General features: G+C 50.8%; 1 protein-coding gene across 1 annotated transcript; it reads left to right on the forward strand.

Moving 5' to 3' along the window:
• Positions 1-11,425: 11,425 nt before the first annotated feature.
• LOC128916366 (putative olfactory receptor 14L1) lies at positions 11,426-12,094 on the forward strand (the record flags this gene model as incomplete). Its single annotated transcript, XM_054217877.1, has 1 exon — positions 11,426-12,094. A coding segment is annotated over exon 1 (669 nt), but the record flags the coding sequence as incomplete, so codon positions are not given.
• Between the last annotated feature and the right edge of the window lie 5,870 nt (positions 12,095-17,964).

A 17,964-nucleotide genomic window follows, 5' to 3' on the forward strand; every position in this document is an offset into this window, starting at 1 on the left:
GTTCCCCAAATGCTTTGCATCCGCCTTCTGCATAACTGATGCTTCAAACTACATTATACAACCTAACGCCATGCTACACTGAAGGCAATGCACAGACTCCACGCCTAGAGCTCTTACTCTGTCTCAGGCACTGTAAACTGGAAAAGTGTATGTGCAAAAAAACCCCAAGTGTTATGGCCAGATGGTCCTAACATGAAATACAGCAGAAGCCCAGTTAGGAGTCAACTGAGGGGATAAGCCCACACTCCACGGCATGCACTCATGGCACGAAGCAGTTCCTAGCACATTCTCATCTGGGGTTCAGGTGTACATGACGTACCATCTGAAACAGGAGGCCAAACAGGCTGGTTCAAAAGTTCTCCAAAGGCCAGCAGAAGAAGGAACTTTTTGCTTGGTAGAGCAGGGGTCACACCCTTCACTTCCCTCCTGTCTCTTCTCAGCCACCAGCAGCCATCCCGACAACATCCTCTCTTCACGCAAGATGAGACCAATGTATACGTACTCTTTAGGGAAAGGTAACCTGCATGCACTTATAATAAATTTACATAATATAATTATACGGTGTTATTTAAATAATGTAATAAATTAATCATAAAGTAATTGTATAACATATAAGCATCACAGATAATATGAAATGTATATCAAGTACGTATAACAAACATAATATGTAATACATCATAACAAAGTTATAATTTAGGTTAATTTATAAAATGGTATCAAAGCAAGTTATCATACCAAAGCTTTGCATTGAAAATAAATAATTTCCTTACAATTGCTCAAGCAAAAAATTGCTATGGAGGGGGATAAACACTGGAAGTCTGCGGAAATTTTGGGGCAGGAGTTAGCAAGGCCCATTGTCAGGGCTTTAAACTAGATATGGCGTGGGGGAAGGGGAGACAACTGGGCCCGTCAGTAATAAACCCAAGGGGGGCATGCCAGGGCTTGAAGGATGGTGGGCTAGCGAGGACTCTCACTCTGACATTTCATTGGAGAGAAGGGATAGACGCTTAGAAATCATGGAAGCACCTGAGAGGGGTCTGGTGGGAAATGGGGCCCACACCCACAAAAAGGTGCTGGAGTCATTAGCACATCTGAAGTGCATCTATACCAATGCACGCAGTATGCACAAGAAACAGGGGGAGCTTGAAGCCATGATGCACCAGGGAAACTATGACATAGTGGCTATCACAGAAACGTGGTGGGATGCCTCACATGACTGGAGTGCCACAATCGATGGCTACAAGCTCTTCAGGAGGGACAGACAGGAAAGGAGAGGTGGAGGAGTGGCCCTGTATATTAGAGAATGCTATGAGAGCTCAGAAATCGAGTATAGCGATGACGGGGTGGAGAGTGTTTGGATTAGGTTAAGGGCCGATAAAGCTGCTATCGCTGTGGGAGTCTGCTATAGACCTCCCAACCAAAGCAGTGAGGTGGACGAAGCTTTCTATAAGCAGCTGGGGGAAATCTCGTGATCACTTGCCATTGTTCTTGTGGGGGACTTTAACCTCCCGGCTATCTGCTGGGAATACAACACAGCTGAGAGGGAACAATCCAGGAGGCTCCTGGAATGTGTGGAAGATAACTTCCTCACACAGCTGGTAAGTGAGCCGACCAGGGAAGGTGCCCTCCTGGGCCTGCTTCTTGTGAACAGGGAAGAACTTGTAGGGGAAGTAAAGGTTGGTGGCTGTCTAGGGCACAGTGATCATGAGATGATCGAATTTCTGATTCTTGGGGAAACAAGGAGAAGGGTTAGTAAAACTGCCACCTTAGACTTCCGGAGGGCAAATTTTGACCTGTTCAGAAGACTGCTGGACAAAGTCCCTTGGGAGGGACAGGCTGTGGACATTGTCTACCTAGACTTTTGAAAAGCATTTGACACTGTCCCCCATCGAATTCTCATGGAAAAACTGGTGGTTCATGGCCTGGATGAGCATACGATCTGCTGGATCAAGCACTGGCTGGATGGGTGGTCCCAAAGAGTGGTGGTCAATGGAGTCAAATCCAGCTGGTGGCCGGTCACAAGTGGTGTCCCTTGGGGCTCGGTGTTGGGACTGTTTCTGTTCAACATCTTTATTGATGACCTTGATAAGGACATAGAGTGTATCACCAGCAAGTTTGCAGATGACACGATGCTAAGCGGGAGTGTTGATCTACATGAGGATAGGGAGGCTCTACAGAGAGACTTGGATAGATTGGACCGATGGGCCAATGCTAACGGTATGAGCTTCAACAAGGCCAAGTGCCAGGTCCTGCATTTGGGCCACAACAACCCCGTGCATCGCTAATGGCTTGGGGAAGTGTGGCTGGAGAGCTGCCTGGCAGAAAAGGACCTGGGGGTTCTAATTGACAAGGGGCTGAACATGAGCCAGCAGTGTGCCCAGGTGGCTAAGAGGGCCAATGGCATCCTGGCTTGTATTAGAAATAGTGTGACCAGCAAAAGGAGGGAGGTGATTGTCCCCCTGTACTCAGCACTGGTGAGGCCACACCTTGAGTATTGTGTCCAGTTCTGGGCACCTCAATCCGAGAGAGATATCGAGGTGCTGGAGCGAGGGCAGAGGAGCGCAACGAAGCTGGTGAAGAGCCTGGAGAATAAATCTGATGAGGAGCAATTGAAGGAGCTGGGACTGTTTAGTTTGAGGAAGAGGAGGCTGAGGGGAGACCTCATCGCTCTCTACAACTACTTGAAAGGCCATTGTAGAGAGGTTGGTGCTGGTCTCTTCTCACAGGTAATTAGCGATAGAACAAGAGGGAATGGCTTCAAGCTGCAACAGGGTAGGTTTAGGCTGGACTTAAGGAACAAATTCTTCACAGAAAGAGTGGTTAGACACTGGGATAGGCTGCCCAGGGAGGTGGTGGAGTCACCATCCCTGGATGTGTTTAAGACTCATTTAGATGTGGTGTTAAGGGATATGGTGTAAGGGAGAACTTTGTAGAGTGGAGATGATGGTTGGACTCGATGATCCCAAGGATCTTTTCCAACCTAAATGATTCTATGGTTCTATGAAGTGCTGGAGCGTGTCCAGAGGAGAGCCACCAAGCTGGTGAGGGGTCTGGAGACCAGGTCATATGAGGAGAGGCTGAGGGAGCTGGGCATGTTTAGCTTGGAGAAGAGGAGGCTGAGGGGAGACCTCATTGCCCTCTACAACTACCTGAAAGGATGCTGTAGAGAGGTGGGTGTTGGCCTCTCCTCCCAGGTGAATAATGACCGGACCAGAGGAAATGGTGTGAAGTTGCAGCAGGGGAGGTTTAGGTTAGATATTAGGAGGAATTACTTTACTGAAAGAGTGGTCAGGCACTGGAACAGCCTGCTCAGGGAGGTTGTTGAGTGCCCATCCCTAGAGGTATTTAAGACATGTCTAGATGTGGCACTTCAGGGCATGCTCTAGTGATGGAGATTGTGTGTGTGTGGGGGTTGTGTGTGTATGGTTGGACTCGATGATCTTAAAGGTCCCTTCCAACCATGAAGATCCTGTGACTATCATCCCCCTTGACGCAGCACTGGTGTGGCCACATCTGGTCTAGTGTGTCTGTGTGTGGGGCTCTCTGTTCTGAAGGAAGGAGGAGGAACTGGAGAAGCTCCAAAGGACATTGGCCAGGATGGGGTTTGAGGCCTGTGTGGAGAAGCTGAGGGAGCTGGGCTTCTGTACCTGTTGAAGTGAAGGACCAGGGCTCTCTAGCAGTAGCCTGCACCTGCTTGAAGGGTGGCTTCAGAGATCATGGAGATTTTCTTGGTAGTGGGAAGAGAAGGAAACCTCAACAAAGTGCAGCTTGGAAGGGCCGGACTGCATGTGAGGAAAAAGAAATCTCACTCAAATGGTTGCACTGTGGTGCAAGAGGTCACCCAGAGGGAGTCTGTATTAGCCCATGGCTTTGTGTTTCAAGGAACAGCCGGTGAGAGTGGAGAGACATCAGAAAAGATATGGAAATGCTGGGGTGAGAGCGATGTGGGAAAGCACGATGGGTGTCTGCAGCCTGCAAGGAAAGAGGCGCAGGCATGGGGCAGTGATGGACAGCCTGCAGTGGAGGTGGCCCAGGGCTCTGGCAAGGCTAAAAAGCCCAACAGCACCAAGCTCATTTTCCCCTTGGCTATGGCAGTTGCCTCTGCCACCAAGGCCTACCAGAAAAAACTTTATTTTGAAGCTCTGGGCTTGGTTTCTTCTTCACCATTGCATGGGGAAGCCAGGAGGTGTTGCACAGTCTCCCTACACTTGGCCTTGCTCACCCTCACACCCCACTACCCCCAGGAAGAGCCCTGAGCCACACCTGAGGGGCAGGATCTGCCTTCCCAGGGCCTGAGGGTCAGGTTTGACCTTTCTGCTTCATCAAACAAAGCAACAGTTTTCTCCGCATTACAGCCACCTGCACAGTGCCTTTGACTTTCTGCAATCCCAGCCTCCAGCTATCTCCTCTAAGGAGTCCATGGGGAGACTTTGTCAGCAGTGGCCCTCAGTGGGGCCCATTAATGCTTCAAGGTACTTTGAGTTTTGCTTCTGACTTCTGGAACAGTTTTTTCAATCTTCTCTCAGTATCTGAGGTTCGTGGACTCAGAGCTAAATATGCCATGGGGCTCATTAAAGTACAGAAAGCCCTAAGAAGCTGTTTCTCTTCTTTTAATTTCCTTCAAGTCTTCAAGACTTCTACAGCTAATTGGAGCTCTTTCATACTGTAGTTAAGAAGGAAGATTTCAAAGAAAACCTAATAATTTTTTTAAATTGTTTTAAAGGGTTTGTTTTACTTTACTTTACAGTCTAGGGAAGAGGTGATAGAAGTCTTCTGCAACTGATATTGGTCCAGAGGGTCTCCTCAGGAGGTCTGGATGGCTAGGAAATGCAGTCCCTTGAGGTCTGACACTGTATGGACAACACTACTCCTCACCGCCCCCACCCCAACCCCACCATGTCTGTCATTGCCCAGTTGGGATTTACATCAGTGTCCTTCCATCAGACTTCTCCACTGGTCTCTGCAACTGGATGTTACAGCTCCATTGCACCAGCTCCCACCTGAGCTCCTTAGAGACCTGTCTGTGCCCGGGCACAGAAGGGTTTCTCCTCTTTGCAAGCAAAGAAAAGTAAAGCCTGATCATGTCGGATCATGTTTGATAAACAATAAAACACCCTCTGCGGCCATATGCTAAGTACATGCTGCCTCTAATGAGGTTGCTTTTCTGCAAGAGGTAATCTTATGAGAAATGCTTTGGATGGATAGGTACAGAAAGGTAGATATAAACATAGTTAAAGAGTTGGCTACAGGAGACAATTAGACTACTGAAAGACAGGGAAACTTTTAACCATGTGAAGCTCAAAGCAGCAGCTGGATGGGTGACAGGAACCTGAATGAAGAAAGAGTAAGGGAAGGAGAAAACGGGAGTATAGTAGAAAAGGCCTTTCTCTAGACAGTCTGCACCTGGAAAGATGACTTTAGACATGGTCATTGTATCAGGACAGGTGAAAATGTATGAAAGATTAGAGAAATCAAATCCATCATATAACAGGCAAAATAGTGGTAGTGAAGTTACAGAACAAGATTGACATTTCTTTGGAATATCCCTTTTGAAAAGTCATTGGGTTAGCAGAGGTCTCTTGTGAGAGAGGACAAGCAAGTGTTGCACCCAGCTCTGAATGAGGCCAAAAATGCAACTCAGGGAACAACTCACTGGCTGTACAAGCTCGCATTGGTGAGCAGTGTGCCACCAGTTAGAGTCCTCTTGGGTGATATTTCTGGGCACCAAAAAGAGAAATTTGTCTTCAAATGCAGTCAGCATGGACTTACGGAGGGTACGTACTGGGACATGCTGGGGCATTGTGGGGCAGCACAGGGATGCTGGCTCCTGGGCCCTGTTCAGTTTAGTACCTGTGTCCGTGACCCAGAGAAGGCAACTCTCAGCATGTTTAACAAGAACAAATGCTGCAATCTACACCTGGGATGAAATAATGGTGGCCACAAGTATAGGCTGGAAGAGGAGTGGCTAGAAAGCAGCCCTGCAGAAAGGGATCTGGGGACGCTGGTTGGCAGCTGGGCTAATACGAGTCAGGAGTGTGCCCTGGCAGCCAAGAGGGCAACCTGCATTCTGGGGTGCATAGAATCATAGCATTACCTAAGTTGGAAGAGACCTTTCAGATCATCGAGTCCAACCACCAACCTAACTCTGACAAAAACCATCACTAAAGCATCTCTAAGCACTATGTCTACCCGTCTTCTGAATACCTCCAGGGATGGTTGCACTTCCCTGGGCAGCCTCTTCTAATGTTTAATAACCCTTTCAGAGCAAAAATTTTTTCCTAATATCCAGTCTAAACGTCCCCTGGCGCAACTTGAGGCCGCTTCCCTTTCTCTTATTGCCGGTTACTTGGGAGAAGAGACCCACCCCCACCTCTCTACAATCTCCTTTCAGGTGGCTGTAGAGAGCGATAAGGTCTCCCTCAGCCTCCTTTTCTCCAGACTAAACAATCCCAGTTCCCTCAGCCACTCCCCATAAGAATTGTTTGTCGCTGAGTTTCCTCTGCCCTCTCTTGTGTCCCTGCCCACCACCAATCACTGCCTCACCACTAACTGAAACATTAACAAGCTCTCAGGGGCTGACCATGTTTCTCCATTTACCACTCATGCATCCTAAAGACACCAGTTGAGGAAGCATATCTTGGGAAGAGGAGGACCTCCTAGAGGCACCTCTCTGCTCTTTGAGGTCTAAGTGCTTGTCAAAGGCCCCAGGAGGAGTTCACCAGGTGCCCACATTTATATTGCAGATGGTTGGTCTGCAATGGACAGGGAATGAGACAGAGAAGCGACTAGGAATGATATGGAAGGGGAGATTCAGTGCATTGGGAGTGGCTGGGGTGGAGATAATCCCAATGGATAAAGCCTTAATCAATGTGATGCCTGAGTAGAGACCTGCTGGTTAAACTAAAAGGCAAGAAGGAAATGCACAGGCAGTGGAAGCAGGGACAGGTGTCCTGGGAAGAGCATGGGGATGTTGCCCAGATGTGCAGGGATGGGGTCAGGAAGGCCAAGGCGCAGCTGGAGATGAACTTGCCAAGGGAGGCAAAGGATAATAAGAAGGGCTTCTATAGATATGTCAGCCAGAAAAGGAAGGTCAAAGAAGGCGTACCCCTCCTGATGAGCAAGACTGGCAAACTGGTAACAATGGATGAGGAGAAGGCTGAGGTACTCAACAACATTTTTGCCTCAGTCTTCCCTGGCAACCTCTCTTCCCACACCTCTCAAGTGGATAAACCTCAAGGTAGGGACTTGAGGGGCCAAGTGCCCCCCACTGTGGCAAAAGATCAGCTTTGTGACCACCTGAGGAACCTGAGCATGCAGAAGTCTATGGGAGCTGACAAGATGCATCCCAGAGTCCTGAGGGAATTGGCTGGTGGAGTTGCCAAGCCACTCTCCATGATATTTGAAAAGCCATGGCAGTCAGGTGAAGTCCCCAGTGATGGGAAAAAGGCAAACATTGCACCCATTTTTAAAAAGGTAGAAAGGAGGACCCTGGAAACTACTGACCTGTCAGCCTCACCTCTGTGCCTGGCAAGATCATGGAACAGATCCTCCTAGAAGCTTTGCTAAGGCACATGGAGAACAGGGAGATGATTGGAGACAGCCAGCATGGCGTCACCAAGGGCAGGTCCCGCCTGACCAATCTAGTGGCCTTCTACAATGGAGCATCCACAATCAGTGGACAGCAGAAGAGCTACAGAACTTATCTGTCTGGACTTCTGCAAGGCCTTTGACATGGTCCCACACAACATCCTTCTCTCTAAATGGAAGATGTCACCAATGAGCTCCAAAAACCTCCTGAACGACTTGTACCTCACTATATTATGCCTTCAGCAGACAATGGGATAGTTTAGGTCCCCCGTGAGGACCAGGGTCATCACACATGAGGCTCCTTCCAGTAGGTTGAAGAAGGTTTATCTAAATCATCTTCCTGATCAAGAGGTCTGAAGCAGACATCCACCCACCCCAGTGTTGCCCATGTTCTTCTGGCCTCTTATCCTAACCCCTTGGCTCTCAGCTGACTCATCATCCATCCCCAGGAGGAGCTCCATGTCACCTTATCCCATAAAGCGTAACTTCTGCTCCAGGTCAAGTCCCATGGCCTTATCAGTACCAGATCCCGAAGACTCCACAATTTCTCCAGGATGTGGCATTTCTAGTGCCCTAGAACTCCTCGTGCTTTTATCTCACGAGACACCCACCAATCAAGATGAGCCAGCTGCACGCAATCATTGACAGCTGATCAAAGGAGCTTCAGTCCAGAAGTTCAGAAACTCTGTGCTTTGGCCAACACAAGTGGCCAGCCCTGCATTGGGGCTGGGAGAATAACCATGTACATGAGCGTCAACTGACACCTGACCAGCTGAGCAGTGACCCTGAGGAGAAGGGCCTGGGCACCCTGAGGGACACCATACGAGCCAGTGGTGTATGCTCACCATGGACATAGGAGCTGCATACCGGGATGCATTAGGAGGAGCGTGGCCACCCAGACAACTTGAGTTTTCATCCCCCTCTACACAGCACTGGCATGGCCCCACACACATGGGTGTGTCCCAGTGTGCAGCTCCCATTTTGGAGGAGTGGGAAGGAACTGGAAAGTGTCCAGAGGCAGTCTGACAAGATGGGGTTTGGGGCCTCAAGCATGTGACCTGAGGGACCTGTCGTGGTGCAACTCCCCTCCATCCCCTTTGGCCGCTTGGTGTGATTCCACATCCCTGGGCCACATACCCACCTAGGAGATGTCAGGCATGAACTGCAAAACAGAAAGGAGCAGAACGTTAAAGCACTTCCTTAATGTGCCTGGCTTCCGCTGCCTCTGTCGCTTGGGACTATCGCTCCCTGACAGCCCAGTACATCTGTACCTGGGTCATGGCCCAAAGGCAGATGATACCAGAACGTGCAGATCTAGAAAGTTCTGGACTTGCACAACTGGTGGAAAGTACCAAAATATTCCATCGTCGCAGCTGGGCCAGAGTAGAAAAATACCTGACAAAAGTCAGTTATCTCTGACCCTAAAGTAGCGATTCTAGCAAGACCCTTTGAGCTCTCCGGGATCCCAGCAGACTGTGACCAGCATCTCCCCTGAGTCGAGACTGTCACCTCGAGGATTAAAAGGCCATGGCAGGTCAACTCCCCATCGAGTCCCAGTTATCGCCTGCTGAGGGCTGTCCATGAAGTGTGAATATTTACTCCAAACTCAAAGAGGGAAGTTTTAACTATAGGCTAGCCTCTCTTTCATCCACCCCTCTATATACACATAGCTCTTACGAGTGTGGGTGTTCTTATACTTTACTGGATACAAAGATTTCTCCGTGCACGCATAAAAAGGGGACCCATCGACTCATTGGAATTGCCTGTTGCGAAGGGACCTTTAGTCCTAAGGGCTGAAAACTGGTGTGTAGGTGTGTATGTGACACAATTTGGCTGCAGCATCTGGAGTGATCTTTGATACCTTGATCATCCCACACCTTATTCGTTCCTTCACGTTGACTCTAACATTTTTTTCAGTGTAGAAGAAAATAGCTGAATATGAGCCAGCAATGGGCCCTGGTGGCCAAGGTGGCCAACAGCATCCTGGCCTCTGTCAGAAATAGTGTGGCCAGCAGGACTAGGGCAGTGATTGCCCCCCGGTACTCGGCACTGGTGAGGCCCCACCTCGAATACTGTGTTCAGTTTTGGGCCTCTCACTACAAGGGAGACACTGAGCTGCTGGAGCATGTTCAGAGAAGGGCAACGCAGCTGGTGAGGAGCACAAGTCTGATGAGGAGCAGCTGAGGGAGCTGGGGTTGTTTAGTCTGGAGAAAAGGAGGCTGAGGGAAGACCTTTTTGCTCTCTACAGCTCCCTGAAAGGAGGGCGTAGCGAGGGGGTGTTGGTCTCTTTTCCCAAGTAACAGGCAATAGGGCAAGAGGAAACGGCCTCAAGTTGTGCCAGGGAAAGTTTAGACTGGATATTAGGAAAAATTTCTGCACTGCAAGGGTTGTCAAGCATTGGAAGAGGCTGCCCAGGGAAGTGGTTGAGTCACCACCATCCCTGGAGGTATTTAAAAGACATGCAGATCTGGTGCTTCAGGACGTGGTTTAGTGGCAACTTGGCAGTGCTAGGTGGATGGTTGGACTTGATGACCTTAAAGGTCTCTTCCAACCATAACAATTCTAGGTTCTGTGATCAGTTCCCAGAGTGAGGATTCATTCATGCACCATCAGAGGGACAAGGAATGGTGGCTGCCTTCTCCTGGGGACAGCTGCAGGGGTGTGGAACCAGTGTGCAGCCAGGGGTGCCCAGGGTGTCCTTCAGAGCAGGGTCCCTTCACCCCAGGGGATGTGTGCCAGGACAGGGACTCTGCTGCCTGCCAGGGTCAGCTCTCAGCCTGTCAAGGCATCTCCCCATGGTGGTGTGGGGAGAAGCTTTGGGTGGAAGGAACAACCCCCGGTGGGCCATGTCAGGGTCCTCCTTGTGTCGAGAGGGTGCTGCATGGGTCAGGGCTGCTCAAAGCGCCAGATCACCTCCAAAACACTTCCCAGAGGACTTTTCCAGAAACACATTAAGGTAGAGGCTATCTGGAAGGAAAGGTGCTCTCCAGGGTCTCTTCTTTCAGTTTCCTACTGTATTTGGGGAGCTGTGATGTTTGCAATCACAGCAATGGAGCTGTGATGTTTGCACAAGAGACTGCAACTCCTACAGTGTTACAATGGGAAACCAGTAGGTCTGTGAGGAACCTGAAAAAGTACCTTTACCCATTCCTTTCTCTACAGAAAGCATCATCATTTCTGTGATCTCATCATCTATCTGACCTGCTTCTTAGGACTTTCTGACATAGGGATGCTCCTGGGCAGTGCCCTGGTGCCAGAAGGTGTTTGCTGAGCAGAGCTGAGCACCCAGCGGGTGGGATGGGCTCTGTGAACACGGACAGGGAGGAAACGGGCACAGAGCAACAGCTCCAGGGAGCAGAGACATGGCCAGGGCATGAGAGGAAAGTACTGGCAGCGAAGGCTGGGAGGGGAATTTGGGCACCTCCCTGTCAGCCCTTCACTGAACGTGCTTTTCTCCCACCCAGAAGAGCCTCTGCCCTCAAGGCCACAGGGTGCAGGACAGGAGCTGCCTCCCCTGCAGGCAGAGCTCCAGCACAGGACACTCTCCTGGTGACCTGTCCCTCCCTCCCTGGCCTTGCCCCCCATGGCGGAAACATCAGGCCATTTCTCCTTGTTTCTCCACCCATCCCTGCTGCTGCTGTTCTTGTTTTCAGGCTCTCTGGGGGTGGGGTTTTCAGATGCAGCTCAGCGACTGGCCCTGAAGTCCACAGGAGCAAGGTTCCCAAGCTCCATTCTAGCCTTCGCCTGTGACCAGCGCCTCCACACCCCCATGTACTTCTTCCTCCTCAGCCTCGCCCTTCTTGACCTGGGCTTCATCTCCACCACTGTCCCCAAATCCATGGCCAATTCCCTTTGGGACACTAGGGCGATGTCCTACACAGGGTGTGCTGCCCAGTTTATTTTTTTTTTTCCTCTTTTTGTGTCATCAGAATTTTGTCTTCTCACTGTCATGTCCTATGACCGCTACGTTGCCATCTGCAAACCCCTGCACTACAGGACCCTCCTGGGCAGCAGAGCTTGTGTCCACATGGCAGCAGCTGCCTGGGGCAGTGGGTTTCTCCATGCTCTGCTGCACACGGCCAATACATTTTCACTGCCCCTCTGCCAGGGCAATGCTGTGGACCAGTTCTTCTGTGAAATCCCCCAGATCCTCAAGCTCTCCTGCTCAGACTCAGACTACCTCAGGGAAGTTGGGGTCCTTGTGGTTGGTGTCTCTTTAGTATTTGTTTCCTTTGTTTTCATTGTGCTGTCCTATGTGCAGATCTTCAGGGCTGTGCTGAGGATTCCCTCTGAGCAGGGACGGCACAAAGCCTTTTCCATGTGCCTCCCTCACCTGTCTGTGGTCTCACTGTATGTCAGCACTGGCATGTTTGCCTACCTGAAGCCCCCCTCCATCTCTTCCCCAGTTCTCGATCTGGTGGTGGCTGTGCTGTACTCAGTGGTGCCTCCAGCAGTGAACCCCCTCATCTATGGCATGAGGAACCAGGAGCTCAAGGATGCCCTGTGGAAACTGTTTCTACCAGTGTGCTTCAGCAGCATTGAGTCTCCCCTCTCTGTTTACAAGTGACCTCATCTTTATCTTGTGGTTATTGTATCAGTCATACAGCTGTCTCAGCACAAATATTTGCTTTCTCCCACTTCTTCAGAGGGTGAACCCAGTCTGTCTCACCCAGAGACCTTCTGTCAATTAGTCTGTCACCACGGTAATGCTGGCCTGCCTTTTGGTATCTCTGCAATAAAAGGGAGTTTCCTCAGTGCCATGGGTGAAAAGAGGCCTTTTCTTCCCAAACTGGAGTGCAGAACACACTCAGGGAACTGAAGGCTGAAAGGCCTTGATGATGTGCTTGGGTGCTGCATGGACTTGGGGGATGGATGAGGGCATCCCTCATGTCTCATCGTGATGAGAAGTCATGACATGAGATGTCAAAACTGGCTCATAAGTCATGACTGACTCACACCAGAATTCCCTCTCGATTGTCAGTACATCAACGTTCAGGGATGGAGCACGATCCACGTCCCTTGCCTTTGGGGATTCACAAAGTCCAAGCCTGCTGGTGAAGTCGTCACTCACAGGAGTGATGGGTGGCCCTTGAGGCCATTGCTCCTCTTCAGGAACAGCAGGGAAAGCTCTGGATGATGAAGGATGCCAGGACATGCTCCAGAAAGAGAAGATCAGTGCTAATCCTGCCACCTGAGTGCAAAGAAATAGTTGCACCTCAACAAAATAAATTACAAAAAATCCCAAACTAAACCCAGAGAACAGCATCCACCATCAGAACCATTTTGGTGGTAGTTCCAACCGCTGCAGAGCTGCAGCTGATGGCCCTGCTGTCCCTGTGGCAGGATTCCAACTGACAGCAATTACCAAGGCCCTTTAGGAAGACTGCACTGGGTGTCACCTTCTCTTAAGAAGGCCTGCTGCTTCCCTCTGGCTGCCATTAGCAGCAGAGCCCTCTGGTTCTCCAGCCCACACTTTGCCCCCTTGGACACAGGAGGGACCGGCTTTCAGCCGCTGCATTAACAGCTGCTTTTGGGGTGCTCCTTTTCTGTCTCTCTTCCTACTGCATCCATCAGGACGGGCTTCTTCTCATTCCAGACGGAGCCCAAAGCCTCAGACTACACTGCCACCCCTACTTACCCATCCTAGCATACGGTAAAGAAATAACAATTAGCAAATAGGAACTCTACCCTTAGCGCGTATCTGGCCAGCCTATAAAGCTGTAATAGATCATCCTAAAGCTCCGAAGGTATAGACCAGACGATGCTTTGATCCCATATCTGCCTACTGTATGACCTGTCCTGAAGCTCAAATCATTGTTACCTTTAGAAAAGGATGGAAGGTGAGGAGAAGTGGGCAGTAAACTACGAATGGTTGGGAAAAAGCAGCCCAGCAAGTGGCAAAGGAAGCAGCCGAGTTGTCCCAAGGCCAGCTTAGCACAAGGAGCTTTGGCTGGCGCGCTCTTGAGGATGCCAAGCCCTGGATAGGTGAGCTCACAAGCAGCGGGCGGGTGCTGCATCACTGCCCCTTTGTGACAGGGGCCACTTCTGGAAGCAAGGGGACGCACTGTGGCCCCGCAACCGCCACAGCCTGGGCACCTCGTGCAGCCACCAGCTGGCAGCTGTTGGGCTGCCCCAGGCACTGCTGGCCAAGGGCTGCTCGTCTGCTCACAGAGCTCCCGCCTCTGCCTGGAGCTGCACCAGCCCCAGGAATAAAAACCTGCCCAGGGCTTTCAGCGAGCCCCTTCACAGCTTTGGCTGGCACATTCTGGGGGCTGAGGGCTTCTTTTCATCTCTTCCCAGGTACAGGACTGCATCTGTGAGACTCCTGTAGCAAAGCACCTGGTGTCTTACAGGTTCGTTTCCAATGAATTTTATTTACCCCCCAAGACGCAGCCACAGGCTGACTCTGAACTAGTGCTACCAAAGAACCACCTTGAGCAACTGCACTGGGTGGACCTTGGGTGGCTGCCAGGCTCCCACCCAGCTGCTCTCCAACCCTGCAGCTCCAATACCCATTTGCGGGTGGCTTTTTAGCATCTTGTTTTACCCCACGACCCGCCTGGAGGGCAGTGAGTGTTGCTTCTGCCCCAACGAGGCAGCTGGTTGCTATTCCTGCCCCCCTTGAGCTCGCCAGTTGGGCCTCTCCACTTGGGGCATTCAGTTTTCTCCCTGTCCTGCGCAGGGCATCTCGTTGTGCCCCAGTCCGCATCCCCCTCGCAAGGGGCCATTAATGTCCCGGCCACAGCGGGACCACCGAGGCTCCAGCGCCCTGGGACCAGCCCCTGGTCAAGTGCTGCCCTGAATTGTCACATCACAACCACGCTTTTGCTTCCCAGCCTCCTCTAGCACCGCTCCTCCAGCTGGCATCTGACATTGAAAAAAGAGCCTGAGCCCTGTGATCCCTCGGCTTTTATACTGAGCAAGATTCAGGTGGGATGGAGTACTCCGTTAGTCAGCTTTGGGTCACCTCTCCTGTCCGCTCCTCCCCAAAGGTGCCACCCCTCTACGCTTCTCCCTTCCGACCATCCATGGTCTGCCTTGTTTAACCCACCACAGTCATCCTTCCCAACTCTCCTGCTACCAACAGTGCTAACAGGGTGAGATTCCTCAAGGGCTCCCCCAGCTTGGCATCATCTACAAAGGAGGTGAAAGTGCATTGTCTGCCATCATACGGAGAGATAATAGAAATGTTTCATAGTAGTTGTCAATGGCTGGTCTTTTATGGATGCCACTAGTAATTGGATACCAGGAGGACTTTGTACCACAGATGACGTCTCTCCCTCATCATTCAGACAGCTTCCCACCCACCATGTCGTCCACTTCTTCAGCCCGGCTGTCAACAACCTGGCTATAAGGAGACTACAGGAGACCTGTAGTCAGAGGCCTTGCTAAAGTCCAGGTACTCAACATCCCCTTCTTTTCCCTCCCACATGTCTTCCGTGATCCCTTTCTTGTCCTTCAAGTGCCTGCAGATGGCTGCAGGAGGACTTGTCCCAATCCTCCTTCCTGCCCTTTTGGAACACTGGTTTCATGTCTGCCTTTTCCAAGGCCCCAGGAACCTCTCAGATGGCTCTGGCCTTTCCAAGGTGTTGGAGAGAGATGTCACAATGACAATGGCCAGCCTTCCCCATCTCCATGACACCAAAAGTCTTCTCACTATGGCACACTTCCAGAGGTGTCACTTTCCAAGGAGTGCCCAGGACACAATACTTAACTTGTCCAGGCCCTCAGGGCCACTTCAGAAAAGTGATTTCTTCCTACAAGCCCACGACTCCAATGGGATCTCTCTGCAGCCAACAGCTTTCCCAAGCTGTTTTTGTCAGTTCCCCCCAACCCCCATCCTTCCTTCTCCTCAGGCTGTAGTAGATGATAGGATTGAGCAGGAGTGAGGTGCGTGTTGAAACAGGGGTTTGTTAAACTATGTCAGGACGGCTGTTCTGGGCATCCCACTGACAGTGAGGAGGCTGCCATAGAAAGGAGTGGCTCCAGGGAGGTGAGAGGAGCCGGTGGAGAAGGTCTTCTGCCTGCCCATGCTGGGCAGGAGAGCCGCCCCCAAGTGCAGGAACAGGAAGAATAGGTCTAAAAGGCAGGTTATGAAAACAAAGCCCATGAGGGTCATGGTTTCACGTCAGGAGAGTTTCATCATTGGTGCAAACCCACAGAATCACAGAATCATAAACAGGGTTGGGTTTTAAGGGACCTTTCAAGGTCATCTAGTCCAACCCCCCTGCAGTGAGCAGGAACATCTCCAATGAGATAGGTTGCACAGGGCCCTGACCAACCTGACCTTGAATGTTTCCCAAGATTGGGTACGTACAGCCTCTCTGGGTGACCTGTTTCAGTGTTTCACCCCCACAAGGAAGAAGTGGTCCAGGACATGAGGACCACAACATGTATCTGGGACAAGAATGAAATGATTGCTATAGATGACAGAAATGCCCCCAGCCAAGGTGCAGCCTTCTTCTGGAGACAACCCTTCCAGTTCCTGAGACTTGCAGAGAGCAGGGGGTGGCATACAGCCCAGTCGTCATCGTAGGATGTGGCCACCAGCAGGAAACACTCCGTAGATGCCAAAGGTGCAGGAAAGAGCAGTAACCATTGCTGTGAGCAGAGATTGTGCTGTCCCCAGCCAGGGGAAAGTCAGGGTGGTGGAGCTGGAGAAGGTTTCCCAGTTTTTCAGCAGAATCCCCACAATGAGGAGGGTGTTCTAATACCACAGTCACAGGGCAGGACATGAGGAAGAGAGGAGGAAGAGATTTTTTTTCTGAAGGTTGAGGACACCTATTACTGAGGGCATTTGCTTCTCTGTTAGGTGCTTAAAGAAATTGTGAAGGACGTTCAGAGAGGTGAAACATGGAGGGTGTGTGCCTCTGACCGCATTCGTACTCCCTAAACATGCTCTGTGCTTTGTGAGAGGTGAGAAATGACATTATCTAGAGGGCAATGCCACTCACGCCTGCAGAACCCTTTCTGACTACACAGGTGAGATGCTCCACAGAGGTGCTTCTGTCACACCGTGTAGTCAAAGGGACAGGCCATGAAGAGAGGGGAGGGTGAGGTAGCACACAGGCTGTTCCTGGAGACACACCCAGCACTGTCAGGGCTCTGGCAGGGCTGTTCAGAGACACGAGTCCTTCCCTGGCATGGGCAGAGGCCCTGCAGCAGACTCCCTGGCCTCCTGTTGCTACTCCCAGAGGCCGGCAGCACCTCAGCCCCGCGCTGTGTCTCCCTGCTCGGCTCCTCTCTGAGGTGCCCCACGGCGTGAGGAATGGACACAGGGACCTGGGGTCAAGGAAGCCCATCCCAGTGCTGCATTCAGGGGGTTTCCCAGGGGACGTTACTCTCCAAATGAAGTGACCTCCAGACACTGTCTTTCCCGCAGCCCTTCATGGAACACCCAGGAATAGCTGATGGTGTTTATTCTCACTCAGGTTAATCTCACCACACACACATTATGCTCACACCTGTGGTTGTTACTAGCCAGGTGTTTGACCATTGCCCTGTGGCAGCTTCCCTGAGGTGTCCAGCACACACAGGACCTGACAAGAACCTGCTCTGCTGGTCCTTCATGTCTTTCCCAGGAGCCCTGGCTGGGCGAGGGACCTGCTGCTTGTCCCCACCCTGCACACTTTACACAATTAAGATCTACACGGGTGTTGTCATTTGTAGGGAACTTTCCTGGGCATGTTCTTGACAGCAACTTTGGGAGACGACCTTCCAAAGGTCTTTTTTCCTGAAGACCTTCAGGCATTCTCCTCAGGACATTCCCTGGTGTGATGGAGGTGCTGTTAGGGAGGCCAGCTCTGTCAGAGAATTGACCTGTCCCTGCCCCTGCCTGTGGTCACAGGGCTGCCACACCACAGCAGGAGGAGAGAGCTGCCAGAGCAATCAGGCCTTCCAACAATGCAAGGGATCAGAATGGAGAATGTGGAAATGGGAAGAGAGCAGCTCTGAGAAGACAAAGGCTGGTTCATCCTTCTCTTCTTCCCTCTCCTCTGTCCTGTTCTTTCCCCTCCACCTCTGCACACAGGCATGCCCTGCAGCTCCAGAGAGGCCTTCAAAGGAAGGATCTTGAGCAAACAAGTCACTGGAAGTTTCTTCATTTTGTTTTAATACACAGAGAGCATGGGACACCATTTACGCAGTCTGTGGGTGTCACAAATTTGCATAGATGTGTAATTAGCAACAGCATAAATAATGACATTCTTTGTGGACATCATTAAAGAAAGTAAATCAAAGAAAAAAAAAACTAAAAAAACCAAAAAACAACCATACCCACAACGAAAATTAACAAAAACCTGTAGAAGACTGGCTTGGCCTGCAGAGATTTACAGTATGAGTGATTTGCAAAGAGCGACAGTTTATTGCTTCTGAAAA

This window comes from Rissa tridactyla, chromosome 11 (genome assembly GCF_028500815.1).
Source record: "Rissa tridactyla isolate bRisTri1 chromosome 11, bRisTri1.patW.cur.20221130, whole genome shotgun sequence".
In the NCBI taxonomy this organism is placed as follows: domain Eukaryota; kingdom Metazoa; phylum Chordata; class Aves; order Charadriiformes; family Laridae; genus Rissa; species Rissa tridactyla.